The 16,754-nt window shown below is 44.5% G+C and overlaps 1 protein-coding gene across 3 annotated transcripts in view; it reads right to left on the bottom strand.

Annotated features, from left to right (window-relative positions):
• The window catches only part of LOC106577771 (neuroligin-2), a 314,603-nt gene that overhangs the window by 157,848 nt on the left and 140,001 nt on the right, over nt 1-16,754 (bottom strand). For all 3 annotated transcript variants that reach the window (XM_045701405.2, XM_045701404.2, XM_014156101.3), the window contains one exon: nt 12,003-12,056. In XM_045701405.2, the coding sequence (XP_045557361.1) occupies nt 12,003-12,056 (54 nt within the window). The remainder of the gene's footprint in view (nt 1-12,002; nt 12,057-16,754) is intronic.

The raw sequence follows: 16,754 nt of genomic DNA, 5'->3' as shown, positions 1-16,754 counted from the left end.
TGCCTTGGCAGATAGATCGTGGCTTCTATCAGTGTAATTGTCTGCATAATGTCCAATCCCCCATACATTTTTTTGTAAATATATATTATTTTAAATATGAAATATTACAATATTTTCCTTCTTTATTATTTTCCCCTAACCCTACCACTCCTCCCCTAATTGGAGGAAACTAATGGACAACAATACTTAGGCTTCCACTTCCAGCTTATACACACTAAATCAATTTCACGGACAGTATATTTTACATTAGTTATCTTTTGTGTGTTTTTAGTCCCAGCCTTCAGCTAGCCTCATCCAGTTTTCTAGCTGCCATGTATTTTTCTACTGTGATGTTTCACAAAAGTTCTGAACATTTCTATTCTCATAGTTTCTACAGATTGTAAAGATCAACACCTTTGCTAAGAGTATTATTATATTATTGATTGATTGACTATGACTTTTCAAATCACCCAGCAGTGGTATTTGCAGAGTTAGCTCCAAGTAAATGTTGCAATTTTTCAGCAACTCCTGAACCTGCGACCAAAAAGAGCTACATATGGGCAGTACCAAAACAAGTGATCTAATGACTCTGTCTCTTCGCAGCAAAATCTCCAGAGCTGGGATGGTTGTATGCCCCATATATATAAAAAAATTAGGTTTCAAGAATTTTGTATTATCATTTAAATTGAAAAATTCAACGTCGTTTTGTATATCAACCATGTGCCATGGGGATCTTCATAAATACTAAAGGTTTTAACAACCTGGAACGCAACAGAGGATGTACTATGTGCGGCATCTGAGGAGATTCAAACTCTACGACAATTCTGGTTCCGTTCTACACGTCCATCATCGAGTCCATTCTCACCTCTTCAATCGCAGTCTGGTTTGGATCTGGGTCTGCCCGCTGCAAGGGCAAACTGCAGCAATTTGCCCAGTCTGTGGAGAAGGTCATCGGCTGTCACCTGCCTAGCATCAAGGACCTGCACGCCTCCAGGACAAGGAAGCGTGCCGGTAAGATCATCGCTAGCCTGTCAACCCCGGACACCCCATATTTCAAAGACTCCACCCTAGCAGACCGTTTAGATCAATCACCACCAAAACCGCCAGCCACCTGAACACTTTCGTCCCCCATGCTGTGGCCCTCATTACCCGGCCATCGGTCTCATAGGGATAAAGTGACTTGGCATCGGGCTGATTACTGCACCTTGTCATCAATGACCTCAAATACTAATGTGCACTATACTGCACTAGCATGTAAAACCTCTGCACAACACTGTATATATTGATCACGGCAGCATCCCTCCCTTATATAGATATATACCCTCTGTAAATTCTGTATTCCCACTGTAATCAGCTCCAGATACAGCTCCTATACTCCAGAGTTGTACGTTTTATGTTCACTATTCTGATATTGTATATTCTGTATGATGTCTATGTGTCTGTATTCTGTTTGGATATTGTCTATTGCTGGCACCTTCTCACCAAGGCAAATTCTGGGTATGTGTAAATGTGCTTGGTGAATAAAGGGGATTCTGATTCTGAAGAGGGCTGTGTGTGTGTGGGGGGGGGGGTATAAAAAGGGTTGTATTTGTAATTAGGGTAAGATAAGGACTGGGGGAGGGCAGAACTATGAATGAACCCTACATACACACACACTCAATGGCAAGGTTGTGCGAGTAGCTAGCTGTTATTTTAGAGGATACGTGATAGAATGACAGGCTGGAACGAGTGCATAAGAAGAAAAGAGGGGGAAGAGGAAGAGAAGGGGTGATGGCTGGGGTAACCAAAAAGCTACGGGGCTTTTAGTTGGGATGGGGGAAAAGAATGAGGGGAAAAAGGTGGCGGTGGATAAGGAGGACAACAGTGTGTGTGTGTGTGTGTGTGTGTGTGTGTGTGTGTGTGTGTGTGTGTGTGTGTGTGTGTGTGTGTGTGTGTGTGTGTGTGTGTGTGTGTGTGTGTGTGTGTGTGTGTGTGTGTGTGTGTGTGTGTGTGGCCTTTGTTGTGTGGTGTTCTGGAGCAGTATACCGTGAGACACTCTGTGGGTCTTAGCTTCCCCTCCACTTCATTTCTGTAATTGATCCATTTTTAAATAGAGGAGGAGAAAAAACAATGCCTGCCTTATCCAAATGCTATTTATAAAGCCGGGAGAGAGGAGGAAGACGGGGGAAAGAACAAGGGAGCGTGGAATGACAGGTGTGCTACAAAGAGCTGAAGCGATGGGGTAGAGAAAGAGGGAGCAGAACGACAGCAATAAAAAAATATGAAAAGAGTGGAAGAAACGGGAACGCCACGAGGCCTAAAAGGAGGAGGGGGAGGAGAGGGAGGGGGTGTCGTAGGAATGGAGAATGGGATAGAGAGAGAGAGAGAGAGAGAGAGAGAGAGAGAGACAGGGGAGCAGGAACAGAAATTGTAACAAAGACAAATGGATAAAACACAATGGCATCGGGTGACACTTTAGAGAGGGAGCAAATAAAGTCCTGCTACAAGAGACCAGCCAACGAACAGGGAGATGAAGAGAGCAAGAGAGGGGAACAAGCACAAAGAAAATAGGGATTACAGAAAAAGAGTGGAGGGGAACGAGGGAGCGATGGAGGGCTGCGTGGTGGAAACAAAGTGAAGGCAGACAGGAAGAGAGAGTGAAAGAGAGAGGGGGAGAAAGAATAGTGTAATTGTTTTTTGGGGCTGTTATGAAGCAGTGGAGATAGGCTTGTCTTTGTTGGAGGGGGACAGGGTTTCTTGTTCTCTCTCTCTTTCCACTCTTTCTCTCTCTCATTCCATTTGCTCTCTCTCTTTTTTTTCTCTCTTGTTCCACTCTCTCTCTATTTACACTCTCTCTCTTTCCACTCTCTCCCTGCTCTCTCTCTTTCCACTCTTTCTCTTCTCTCTCTCTCTCTCTCTCTTTCTGTCTTTCCCCCCCTTTCCCAGTACTCCTTGATCACCATCTAGGCTGAAACTCAGTTTAGCCAGTCACTGAAATATCACCATCTAGGCTGAAACTCAGTGTAGTCAGCCACTGAAATATCACCATCTAGGCTGAAACTCAGTGTAGCCAGCCACTGAAATATCACCATCTAGGCTGAAACTCAGTGTAGCCAGCCACTGAAATATCACCATCTAGGCTGAAACTCAGTGTAGCCAGCCACTGAAATATCACCATCTAGGCTGATGGTCATTAAACCAGAAAACAAGTCAGAATTATCACTAGGCTAAATTGTATTGTCCTGTTGTTGTTGTCCTGTTGTTGTTGAATCCTGAGTCTAAACCCAGAGCTGAACAGTCCATGTCTTTGTCATCTATTCAGACTAAAAACAAACAGAGGCAGGAAGACTCCAACTTCCATGATCCCTTTAGCCCCACTGTTACAACCAGATGACGACAAAAACACACACAGAAGAGTGTCCTCAGTCTACAAAGAATTTCCTTTAAATACAGAATACTTTTCACTCTGCTTTCACACACCCTCTCCACACACACCCACAACCTGCCCCCTAGCAACCTCCCTAGCAACCTATCGGTGGCCTGGTAGCAGAGGTCACCGGGAGTTTGGGGAGACAGTCTGTGATCCCCTAGTCTCTCTGGCACCGTCAGCGGAGTGAGCTGCATGAAGTTAGAAAGCTCACTGGCAGGGGAATCCGTAACACTGTCACTGACAGGAGACTGGCACCACAGTGTGTGCGTTATCTTGCCTGTGAGTGTGTATGTGTGCACGCACACTGTGCCCAAACTCCAGTCATTCACACACACACACACACACGCACACGCACACACACACACATGTGCCTCAAACTTCAAGCCCTACCTTCCTATAAGGGGTTAAACTGTAGCTGAACAGAGTGGAACAGTTATCTGTCATGTTGGGTTGGGACTGAGACAGCAAACAGAGGGAATTGAACAGATGTCTGTTAGAAATGATTACTGAAACGCAACTATTTCTGGGCATGGCTCCGCTATACGCAAATCCCACTCTAAATCTCTGCCTCCATCTTCCTGTCATTGCCCAGCTACCATCAGTCTTTTCTACAGGCTTCTATCAACCTATAAACCAGAGAGAGAGCCACTGGTCCTGCTGAGCTGCAGTGTGTGCAGGGTTCTGGTCAGCCCAGCTCTACCACACCGCTTAACCTATTAAAGTATCTTCAAGTCAAACATATTACATCTACTCTCTCAGTTAATAAAACCAACACTTATATTATGTACTGGGGCCCAGCAACATTTACACCCAACACCAACCACCCTTGATAGCTTCAGTTCACCCTCTCTAGAATACATCACATTTCAACCCCTCTGAGTTTGTTTCCTCTTAACGTTTCTTCCTTCCAGTGAGTTGTTCCTTGCCACTATCCTACAAAACTACTGCATGCACTGGAGTCTAATATGGAACTGAGCCAGCCTGTCTTCCTCGTTTTCCTGGGTCTCTTATAGCCGTAACATACGGCCCCTCAGCACTGGCTAAGAGCAGAACACAAAGTGTGTCAAGACTCAAGCGGTTGGTATCCTGGCTGTGGTAGCTGACGGGCAGTGAAGTGCCAACTCTCTCTCTCATTGCCCCGCTCTTCCTCTTTCCTGTCGTTGACTCTCTCTCCCTGAAAATTGTTGCTGTCAGCGGTTAACTGGAGGTGGTGTGCTGTCGCTGCCCATGCGACGTTGACAAACGTTATAGGAAAGTTAGGTGGGAGTTGACAGGCCTGCTGGTCTATAATGTAACAGCAAAGTTAGGCTGACAAGACAGGTCTGCTGGTCTTCTGCAGTCACTGTACTGTGCAGGCAAGTTTCCAGTCTCACAGCCTATCCTTTTCGCTTTATCTATGCATTCTTTTCTCCCTTTCCTCTCCTCTCCTTTCCCTTTCCCACTTGTCTCATCTTGTCCTCTCTTCTCCTCTCCTTTCCTTTCCTCTCCTCTCCTCTCCTTTCCCTTTCCCACTTGCCTCATCTTGTCCTATTTTCTCCCCTCCTCTTCTCTTTTCTCCTCTCCCCTCCTATCGTGTCCTTCCATGTATCCACCTGTTCTACTTCCTGTTCTATTCCAGTCTTGTGTCTTCTCATATCAACTCTATTGTTCCAGCCTGGGTTTGACTGTCCACTTATGCCTTACATAGAAATAAACATCTTCACTGTACAGAGTGACTAACCCACTATGAGACTCACAATGGAGGAAGTGTAGTACAGGGTGTATTCTTCCAAGGTTTAGTTAGCAATTAGAGGGAAAATACCCAGACAGCAAAGACAAGTATGTTCTGTAGTATTTCAAAAGACTGAGAAAAGACTTGTGAGATGTGTGTGAATGGGAGATATGATGTGTGCGTGTGTGCGTGCATGTTTGTGAGTGCATGGGTGTGCGCGCCCGTATGCCTGCCTGTGTGTGTGTGTGCATGGGGTGTGTGCCTGCACACTCGTGTGTGTGTGTGCGCGTGTGTACTACGGTGAGAGGAGAAGGAACAAAGATGAAATTCTAAGACATCAGCAGAGATCCTGTGGCCCAGAGGCAAAGCTGCTGTTACAGGAGCCAATACCTGTGTACCGCAGGAGCACACAACATCAGAGAGAGACAGAGAAGGGGAGGGAGGGAGGGCGGGAGGGAGAGAAGGAGAGGAGGAAGATAGAGGGAGGGAGGGAGGTAAGAATGGAGGGGGAGTGAGGGGGAGAAAGAGAAAGAGGAAGCAGAAAGGGCGCAGAGAGAGAGGGATGGAGACAGGGAGATGAGGAAAAGAGAGAGAACAGAGTGAGAGAGGGAAAGAGAGAGGGGTGGGAGAGAGAAGCGAGGAGGGAGAGAGAGAGGAAGCAGAGAGAGAGAGCAGAGAGAGAGAGGGGGGAAGAGAGTGAAAGAGAGAGGGGTGGGAGAGAGAAGCAAGGAGGGAGAGAGAGGAAAGGGGTATAGAAAGAGGGAGAGAAAACAGGGCAGAGAGAGAAGGCAGTACAGTAATGAGTGTTGAGTCAGACAGAGAGAGCAGAAGATGAGAGGTTGTGAGAGAACTCAAGAGAGAGGCAAAGAGAGGGACACACTACAGATCTACCTCTGTGTCTTCCTCCATCATTAACCAATTTTACTAAGAGTGCACTCTGGTTAGCTCTTGTCAGTACTCTACCTAGCTATCATCTCTGTCGCTAGACCATTTCTTTCACCTTCTCTTTACTTTGTTCCTCTATGTTATCTTGAAGAGCAGGGTAATAAACAGATCATAATGTTATATAAAGTACATACATTAAGATATAACTATTATTCACCAAGGCCCGATTAACATACAGAACATTGCAGCCTCGATTCAAAGGCTCATCATAGGTGAGGTAATAAGTATAACATCATGGAATAATAACAATAATAATATTAATAATAATAATAATTTGATAGGTGCATATACACTACATACCAAAAGTATGTGGACACCTGCTCATTGAACATCTCCTTCCAAAATCATGCATTAATATGGAATTTTGGTATTTTATTAGGATCCCCATTAGCTGTTGCAAAAGCAGCAGCTACTCTTCCTGGAGTCCACACAAAACATGAAACATGACATAATATCGCCCAACATGGCAGAACATTAATAGAGAAGAACAGCTCAAAGGCAGAACTAAATAGAGTTGGTCCCCCTTTGCTGCTATTCCAGCCTCCACTTCTGGGAAGGATTTCCACTAGATGTTGGAACATTGCTGTGGGGACTTTCTTCCATTCAGCCACAAGAGCATTAGTGAGGTCGGCACTGATGTTGGGTGATTAGGCCTGGCTCGCAGTCGGCGTTACAATTCATCTCAAAGGTGTTCGATGGGGTTGAGGTCAGGGCTCTGTGCAGGCCAGTCAAGTTCTTCCACACCGATCTCGACAAACCATTTCTGTATGGACCTCGCTTTGTGCACAGGTGCATTGTCATGTTGCAACAGGAAAGGGCCTTCCCCAAACTGTTGCCACAAAGTTGGAAGCACATAATCGTCTGGAATGTCATTGTATGCTGTAGTGTTAAGATTTCCCTTCAATGGAACTAAGGGGCCTAGCCCGAACCATGAAAAACAGCCCCAGACCATTATTCCTCCACCAAACTTTACAATTGGCACTATGCAGGTAGTGTTCTCCTGGCATCCGCCAAACCCAGATTTGAGTCCAATGGCAGCGAGCTTTACACCACTCCATCCGACGCTTGGCATTGCACATGGTGATCTTAGGCTTGTGTCCGGCTGCTCGGCCATGGAAACCCATTTCATGAAGCTCCCGACGAACAGTTCTTGCGCTGACAATTCTTCCAGAGGCAGTTTGGAACTCGGTAGTGAGTGTTGCAACCGAGGACAGACAATTTTGACGTGCTACGCCCTTCAACACTATGTGGTTCCGTTCTGTGAGCTTGTGTGGCCTACCACTTCACAGCTGATCCGTTGTTGCTCCTAGACGTTTCCACTTCACAATAACAGCACTTATAGTTGACTGGGACAGCTCTAGCAGGGCGGAAATACGTCGAACTGACTTGTTGGAAAGGTGACATCCTAAGACGATGGCACGTTGAAAGTCACTAACCTATCGGTAAGGCCATTTTACTGCCAATGTCTGTCTATGGAGATTGAATGGCTAGGTGCTCAATTCTATACACGTCAGCAACGGGTGTGACTGAAATAGCTGAATCCACTAATTTGAAGGAGTATCCACATATTTTTGTATATATAGTGTATTTGTCCTATTTCACATGTACAAAAGACGGATGTGACATATTAATGCTATTTTTCTCAAATCAGACATCCTCTATAGTCTGGCTGTAGGTTAGGCAACATGTTTTTATTGTCCTGTTTAAGTACTTCACATGTAAGGTCGAGGACACCGCTTTCCGGGGAAAATGAGTCTTTCTGTTGCACTGTGCTGCATATAAATAGAGTTGTTTTCGAATGGTTTTATTGCAGAGAAACTGCACTGATTCATAAATTTTTCAAAACGTTTGAACAAATTTGTAAGGTTTCTTGGCAAAATATTGAAAACATTTCCTTGGTATTTTGTGGTAAATGTTAGATTTTTTCTAGGTTTACCAACATGTCCTTGGAACAACTACACTGAACAGAAATATAAACGCAGCATTGGTCCTCTGTTTCATGAGCTGAAATAAAATATTTCAGAAATGTGTCATATGCACAAAAAGCTTATTTCTCTCAAATGATGTGCACAAATGTATTTACATCCCTGTTACTGAGCAATTCTCCTTTGCAAAGATAATCCATCCACCTGACAGGTGTGGAATATCAATAAGCTGATTAAACAGCATGATTGTTACACAGGTGCACCTTGTGCTGGGGACAATAAAAAGCAATTTTAAAATGTGCAGTTTTGTCACACAACACAATGCCACCTATGTCTCAGATTTTGAGGGACTGTGCAATTGACATGCTGACTGCAGGAATGTCCACCAGAGCTGTTGCCAGATAATTTAATGTTAATTTCTCTACCATAAGCCACCTAAAACGTTATTTTAGAGAATTTGGCAGTACGTCCAACCGGCCTCACAACCGCAGACCACGAGTAGCTATGCCAGCCCAGGACCTCCACATCCAGCATCTTCACCTGCAGGATCGTCTGAAACCAACCACCTGGACAGCTGATGAAACTGTGGGTTTGCACAACCGAAGAATTTCTGCACAAACTGTCAGAAACCGTCTCAGGGAAGCTCATCTGTGTGCTCGTCGTTCTCACCAGGGTCTTAACCTGATGGCGTCGGCATTGTAACCGACTTCAGTGTGTAAATGCTCACCTTCGATGGCCACTGGCACGCTGGAGAAGTGTGCTCTTCACGGATGAATCCCGGCATCGTGTGGGCAAGGGGTTTGCTGATGTCACCATTGTGAACAGATTGCCCCATGGTGGCGGTGGAGTTATGGTATGGGTAGGCAAAAGCTACAGACAACAAACACAATTGCATTTTATCGATGACAATTTGAATGCACAGAGATACATTGATGAGATCCTGAGGCCCATTGTCGTGACATTCATCCGCCGCCATCATCTCATGTAGCAGCATGATAATGCACGGCCCCATGTCGCAAGAATCTGTACACAATTCCTGGAAGCTGAAAATGACCCAGTCCTTCCATGGCCTGCATACTCACCAGACATGTCACCCATTGATCATGTTTGGGATGCTCTAGGTCGACTTGTACGACAGTGTGTTCCACTTCCCACGAATATCCAGCAACTTCGCACAGCCATTGAAGAGGAGTGGGACAACATTCCACAGGCCACAATCAACAACCTGATCAACTCTATACGAAGGAGATGTGTCGCACTGCATGAGGAAAATGGTGGTCACACCAGATACTGACTGGTTTTCTGATCCACGCCCCTATCTTTGTCTTAAAGTATCTGTGACCAACAGGTGCATATCTGTATTCCCAGTCATGCGAAATCCATAGATTAGGCCCTAATTAACTGATTTCTTTATATGAACTGTAACTCAGTCAAATCTTTCAAATTGTTGCATGTTGCATTTATATTTTTGTTCAGTGTAATCGACAGGTCTATGATAAAACAGTGATAGACGTAGAGGTGAAGTAAATGCGAGTGTAAGGTGTGTGTGTGTGTGTGTGTGTGTGTGTGTGTGTGTGTGTGTGCGTGCGTGCGTGCGTGCGTGCGTGCGTGCGTGTGTAAGGGTTTGTGGTCATGTTCTAGTGGCTCAGGTGGGCCTCAGTCCTTTCTGATAAAAGTTGACGGAGGGGTGTGAGAGAGCGGGACAGAGAGACGCACATCACACACACACACACACACACACAGACACACACACACACACACACACACACACACACACACACACACACACACACACACACACACACACACACACACACACACACACACACACACACACACACACGCACACACACACTCCTATCCTCAGAGATCAATCAATCTTTTTATATGGGGTCAGTATAGAACATTGCTTCAGCCAAATATCCTCCTTCACTTCACAACACCTGAACCTAGGAGAAAGCATTAAGAAGTGCTAGTCAAGGACTTGCAGTTGTCCTTGACAACATGTTTCTTCTTTTCTTTGGCTTGAATATGATTTCTTGAATAACTACTGAATGCCTTCTGTTCACTCATTAAAATCAGAAATGTTTTCTCATCCAAAGCATTGAAAGTGTTCAATAAAATGTCTGTGTTATACAGAGAAACTCAACTGGACTATTGTAAGACTAAGGGTCCACTCAGGTGACATATATCGTGATGGGATTCACTGTCAGGCCAAAGCAACAACAGCCAAATAGCACAGTGACAATGCCTCTAGTCGTGACAGGAAGTCAGAGGCAGATCAACAGGAAGTAGATGTTACAGTAATACTTGGGCTATGTCCCAATTATCTCTTCTATGTCCCAAAGTGTACACCTGTTCACGTCGCTTTACTGATTTGAAAGGAATGACTGGTATAAGAAATATGGTGGAAACGGCCCCTAGCACATGACTTAACAATCCAATGCTTTAAGATTTGTGGGAATTAGTGAACAAGTGAACACTTCGGGAGAAAGAAGATTTTATTGGGACGGACCCAGGGCCTTATTCAGGAGGTCACAACGTCGAACAATATTTACATAGAAATGTATTCTCTCTCGAGATGTATTGTGCTTTATGTCCTCTATCTGACATGATCCTCTAGCAAAATAAGGTTGAATTTCAGCTCTACACATGACATTTCTATCTGAAACTTTGTAAACAGAAGTGACACCCTCCTGAATAAGCTCCAGGAGTTACTATTAAGTCGTTCCTGTATTGAGGACTTAGGAGTCAGGTTATTGAAAGGTGACATGGGTGGAGGTCTAGTAAACAGAGGTATGAATTAGTATTTGACATTTGGAAAATTCAGTGACGTTATGCGGTTAGGGACAGGTATTCTGTTTTCAGAAACATGATCTATTGTAAAACGTTCATTTCATGAAGCCAATCTATAGTTGTCCCCACGAACAGGTAGTTGCCTTTCTAATAGCCATATCACAACCTGTGTCAATGTGTTCGAGCAAAGAGAACCTCCATATTATCTTTACCCCAACTCTGCACACCTTTCACCTAAGAAAATACCCAATAAATATCAGAAGAACACCCAACAGAAAAAGATCAACTTTGTACACTCAAAAAAAAGAGCTGAAACATAAGAAAATGATGTGCATCATATCGACAACAGCCATTTTCTATTGGTCCAAGAAATGACTCCAAGAGGAAAGATGGGGGCAGCTAACAGTGTTGTTGTGTCTGTTTCTTTTGAGAAAACACAAAGGAAGAGGCCTTCATTCTGATAAAAAGGAGAATCATGTATTTCTTTAAAAAACTATCTCAATTTCTCCCTTTTTCTTTCTTTCTTTCTTTCTTTCTTTCTTTCTTTCTTTCTTTCTTTCTTTCTTTCTTTCTTTCTTTCTTTCTCTCTCAATTTTGCCCTCTCTTTCTCTCTCTGGCTCAGGCTCCCCTAACCTTGACTTTTGCAGCTAGGTACATCTATCCCACCGTGAGTCATATCTCAATAGCTATTCGGCTGCATCACATTAACATTAACTTTAATTCATGTTGTGGGAGGAACAACAATGGTGAAAGAAAAATGTTATATGGAGGCCATATTCCAGGTCGTTAAACTCCCTGTCTAGTCAGTCAGTCAGTCAGTCAGTCAGTCAGTCAATGTGTCTGAGAATTTTTTTATATGAAATTAACTCTATAGAGATGACACAATGTTGATTTCATAACTATTATGTTAGTCTAATCTCGCCCACCAGCCGGCTCTTTCTCGCTGTATGCGATAGCAATTGAACCTGGGGATGAGGTTAGCCAAGGACTGTCATCATCAAACTGCTATTAGGCTAATGCTTTTTCTCAGTGAATATGCTATTGGTTCTATGAATTCAAAATGAATACGATGATACTCAATCAACACAGACACAAACACCAACACATTGTATATATTTAAACATATATATCGTATACCGCATAGCTAATAGATGTCTGTTTACTTCTTTCTCTCTATATTTCCCCCAAAAATACTTTTAAAAACAAGAAAAAAGGAAAAACATGCAACGAAAAATACCTTCATCTCTCGGTCTGTTCATTGTAGACTCATCGTGTTTTTTTGTGAGCGGACCTAGGGTGCAAGAAAAATAGGGGGGGAAAAAGAGAAAAGAGAAAATTCAAAAAAGATTACTGGCAAAAAAACGCAAAGAAAAAATGACAAGAAGAAAAGAAGAAAGAGCAAAAAAGAGAAAGGTCAGCAAGTCTTTTCTGTCTCTTTCTAAAAACAAAAACAGACAGACTCATTATTAGAAAAGACAACAACCGCTTTTGTCAAGATAAAAGAACGACCTCCAATCTGAAGACTCAATCACGCCTGGTCACCCGGGAGAAACAGATAAATAGTTGTCATTGGTTGTTTACTAGTGGTTTGTCGGTTGCACTGCCCTTCCGGAACCCATGTTTTGTTACTTGTGTTCAAGTTGTGTTTATGGCTTCAGGGAACCATAGTAAAAATCTATGAAAGGAGGAATAGAGAATGAGTATATGTGGTTAGAAAAACATCACCCACCCTTACTCCCCCCTTCTCCCCTCACAACCCAAAAAAGGAACGTCGGGAAGAGAGGGGTACCAAAGGGGAGGAGTGGGCCTCGTCGAAACCAAAACAAAACGCTGACTTCATCCAAAACCGACAACAAACCCCTGTTGTGAACCATGAGTAGCGTGCTACATTTTTTCACACAAACACTGACACACTCCTTCCTTATCCCTATATGTAAACTACAGTTCCCACAATGCTTTGTACAACATCAACAAGATAAACACATTAGATGATTTTTTTTTTTTTAAACACACACAACAAAATGATATCTTTATTAGTCAGCCATCGTTAGTGAGAGAGAGACACAGGGGAAGGGACCTGTAACAATGAGAGATTATGTTAAGCATGCGTTAGAAAACAGGGGAAAGGGACACAGGTGTGCAGTGTGTGTGTGTGTGTGTGTGTGTGTGTGTGTGTGTGTGTGTGTGTGTGTGTGTGTGTGTGTGTGTGTGTGTGTGTGTGTGTGTGTGTGTGTGTGTGTGGCTTAGTGGTAAACCTCATTGCCATACCCCCCAGTGAATGAGTAATTACACATACAACACACAACAAGCTGTGTGTCAATTAGAAATGACATGTAGGTTGATGCTAGTTAGCGGAGTGTGTGCTGTGTGGTGGGTAAAAGATGCATGTAATTCAATCTGCATCTGCCCACCAGCTATTCTTGGCAAACGGAGGAGAGGGATGGAGAGGGAGACAGGAGAGAGAGAGAGAGAGAGAGAGAGAGAGAACAGAGTGATGCTGCTCGTCTCTCCTCTCCCTCCCCTCCCCTCATATGTGGAAGTTTGTTGTTGAGGAACTAATCTTGTGATATGCAAAGCAGCAATCAGGGAAGCAGCCAATCAAGAAAGAGGCCTGGGCTAACAGGAAGCACCATCTGCTGTTGGGATTACAGCTAGCTAGGAAGAAAACAATGGGCATGACTCCATCACTGTCCCCCCCTCCCCCCAATCACAGCCCTGCCCTGCTCTGATAGGCTGAAGACCAGGAAGTATGTCTGTCTGTGTTATTTGTGGACAAATGAAGTTCTGTAACTGCAGTGACAGCTCAGAAAAGGTCTACGTAGATAGACAACCATAAGAGTGTGTGATTGTGTCACTGGCTGTTTTTAATGAAGGTCACCGTCAGTCAGATCAAAATGAACACGAGGTAAAATGGTTTACAGATGTAAAACATTGGGTAGAAACCTAAAGCATTGCGACCCTTCGCGATGCTGGTTGGATACAGCTGTGCAAATCGTAACAGAAAATGCAGCATGTCAACCTGTCCGACGTATCCTGTGTGTAGGGTACATCATTCAACATAATGATATGTTTATTTATGAACTGTGAAAAGACAGAAGGGTTGATGGAAATATCCCCTAATAAAAAAGTCAATGAATCCCTGTCCACTGTATCTAGACACACAGGGAGGATTTAAGAGGCTTCGATAATGTTTACCACAGCATTTTAGGGCAGAAAATGTAGAAGAAAAGCTTTGCTGGAAGTGATTTTTGGAAAGAAGTAAAACAAGTGTAAACTGGAACAATAACAGTGCTGGTTTAGCAGGGTCGAGTGTTAGAATATTATTATAAACACTTTTGACATCCATCAAGATAATGTAATTGACCCTTGATAAAAGTTACTGTACATTTAGTGAGGAAAAAGGAGCCTTGTCCTCTGTTTCATTACAACTCAAAGCCCTTCTTCCATCAGCTGATATCTCAAAGTGCTGTACAGAAACCCAGCCTAAAACCCCAAACAGCAAGCAATGCAGGTGTAGAAGCACTCCCACTCTTTCTCCCTTTTCTCTTTCTTCTCATATCTTCTTTGTCCGTTGCTTTATACCATCTTTCTTCTATGCCCCCCCCCCCCTGACTTTCTCCCTCCTCCCTTCCAAAAAATATACCTTATTTTCCCCTTTACTTTCCCTCTCTATCTCCCGGCAAACTCTCATATACTTTGAGCGTTTGCTCTGGCCTGCCTAGAGCGCCATATGGGTAGGGTTTGGCCGTTTTCTGACCATTCTATTGGTTCCACAATGCCAGGCAAGCTCAATCAACCACAGATAAAGTATTTGAAATGATTTGGAATAGTATTAGAACCCAGGGCTGGTGCAGAGCAGCTCACTGACTGTGAACCAGGCTACATAATGTTTTACTTCAGCTCTACTTCCACCTCTAACCACACACACACACACACACACACACACACACACACACACACACACACACACACACACACACACACACACACACACCCCCCCCCCCCCCCCCCCTTACCAAACAAACAGCACCACAGGCTCCCCCCTAGCTATAAATACAGCACGGACGCTCACACCAGCCACACCAGCCAGGGTGTGTGTGTGTGTGTGTGTGTGTGTGTGTGTGGAACCTGTGTGAACCTGTGTGTATATCAGAGTGAATCTACAGTGTGTGCATGTGTATCTATTAACATGTGTCTGTGCAGACAGACAGAGTAAGTATAGTCTGGGTGGTGAGCATCTAATTGTGTCCAGCAGACAGCAGTGTGATTGTACAGGTTGACGTATGAGTCACTGAGCGTTTCACTGACAGGCTGGAAGTGGACTAAAAAGAGGAATGGTGGTGGTTGGGTTGAGAGGAGGAGTACACGGGGATGTGTGTCTAGTCTCACCGTGTTTTATTTATGATGACTCACGCACCACACGTCTTTCTCCAAGCCCCTGTCTCCCCCTTCGTCACCCCTCCTCCAACCTGTGGAAGCATGAGTCAGCCACCCACCCATTCCGTGGGGCATGCCTTGTCAGCAGATGGCAACACTGTGTGTGTGTGTGTGTGTGTGTGTGACCATGACTATCTCTGCCACTATCTATTTATAGAATATTTAGATGTTCTGTGTGTGAAAAATCACCAAGCATGATTCATTGGTTTACTATATCTGGTTCTGTAGCAGGGACAGAAGGCATTCAATCTGGCCTTAACTAAACTCTCTATGTTCCTTTATGAAGAGCATCTAGAACATCTGTTCAGGTTACTGATTAACATGGATAGATCACACATCTCTGTTTGTTTTCCAGGGTTACTTAGTGCTCTAGCCTGAGATGCAACTCTGGATAAGAGTTGTTTTTTCCACCATACACCCCTCCAGCCTCTCTCTCTCTCTCTCTCTCTCTCTCTCTCTCCAGAAACAGAACAGCGTGTGGCATTATAAGGTGAGAGAGAAGGAGAAAATAGGGAGTGTTTCATATGAAGAGAATCAGTGTGAAAAATGTATAACGGAAGGAGAATGTGAGGTAAAAAAGTAAAAACAGTATAATGGAGGAAGAGAGGATGAGAGAGGTGTTTGAACGCAGAGAGAGAGAGTTTGAGAGACATTGAGAGAGAGAGTTTGAGAGAGAGATTGAGAGAGAGAGTTTGAGAGACATTGAAAGAGAGAGTTTGAGAGAGAGAGAGAGAGAGAGAGATGACAGAGGAAAAAAAGACAGACTGGGAAGGGATGTTGAGAGAAAAAGAGTAAAGCAGAGAGACTGCATAGAGGGCAATATAGACAGAGAGACTGCATAGAGGGCGAGTTAGACAGAGAGACTGTAGAGAGGGTGAGTTAGACAGAGAGACTGTAGAGAGGGTGAGTTAGACAGAGAGAGACTGCAGAGGGGGCGAGGTAGGCAGAGAGAGACTGCAGAGAGGGCGAGTTAGACAGAGAGAGACTGCAGAGAGGGCGAGTTAGACAGAGAGACTGTAGAGAGGGTGAGTTAGACAGAGAGACTGTAGAGAGGGTGAGTTAGACAGAGAGACTGTAGAGAGGGTGAGTTAGACAGAGAGACTGTAGAGAGGGTGAGTTAGACAGAGAGAGACTGCAGAGGGGGCGAGGTAGACAGAGAGAGACTGCAGAGAGGGCGAGTTAGACAGAGAGAGACTGCAGAGAGGGCGAGTTAGACAGAGAGAGACTGCATAGAGGGCGAGTTAGACAGAGAGACTGCAGAGGGGCGAGTTAGACAGAGAGACTGCAGAGGGGGCGAGGTAGACAGAGAGAGACTGCAGAGAGGGCGAGGTAGACAGAGAGAGACTGCAGAGAGGGCGAGTTAGACAGAGAGACTGCAGAGAGGGCGAGTTAGACAGAGAGAGACTGCAGAGAGGGCGAGTTAGACAGAGAGACTGCGGAGAGGGCGAGTTAGACAGAGAGACTGCAGAGAGCGCGAGGTAGACAGAGAGAGACTGCATAGAGGGCGAGTTAGACAGAGAGAGACTGCATAGAGGGCGAGTTAGACAGAGAG

This window comes from Salmo salar, chromosome 18 (assembly GCF_965601325.2).
Source record: "Salmo salar chromosome 18, fSalSal1, whole genome shotgun sequence".
NCBI lineage: Eukaryota > Metazoa > Chordata > Actinopteri > Salmoniformes > Salmonidae > Salmo > Salmo salar.
This window is presented reverse-complemented; position numbering and strand designations above follow the sequence as displayed.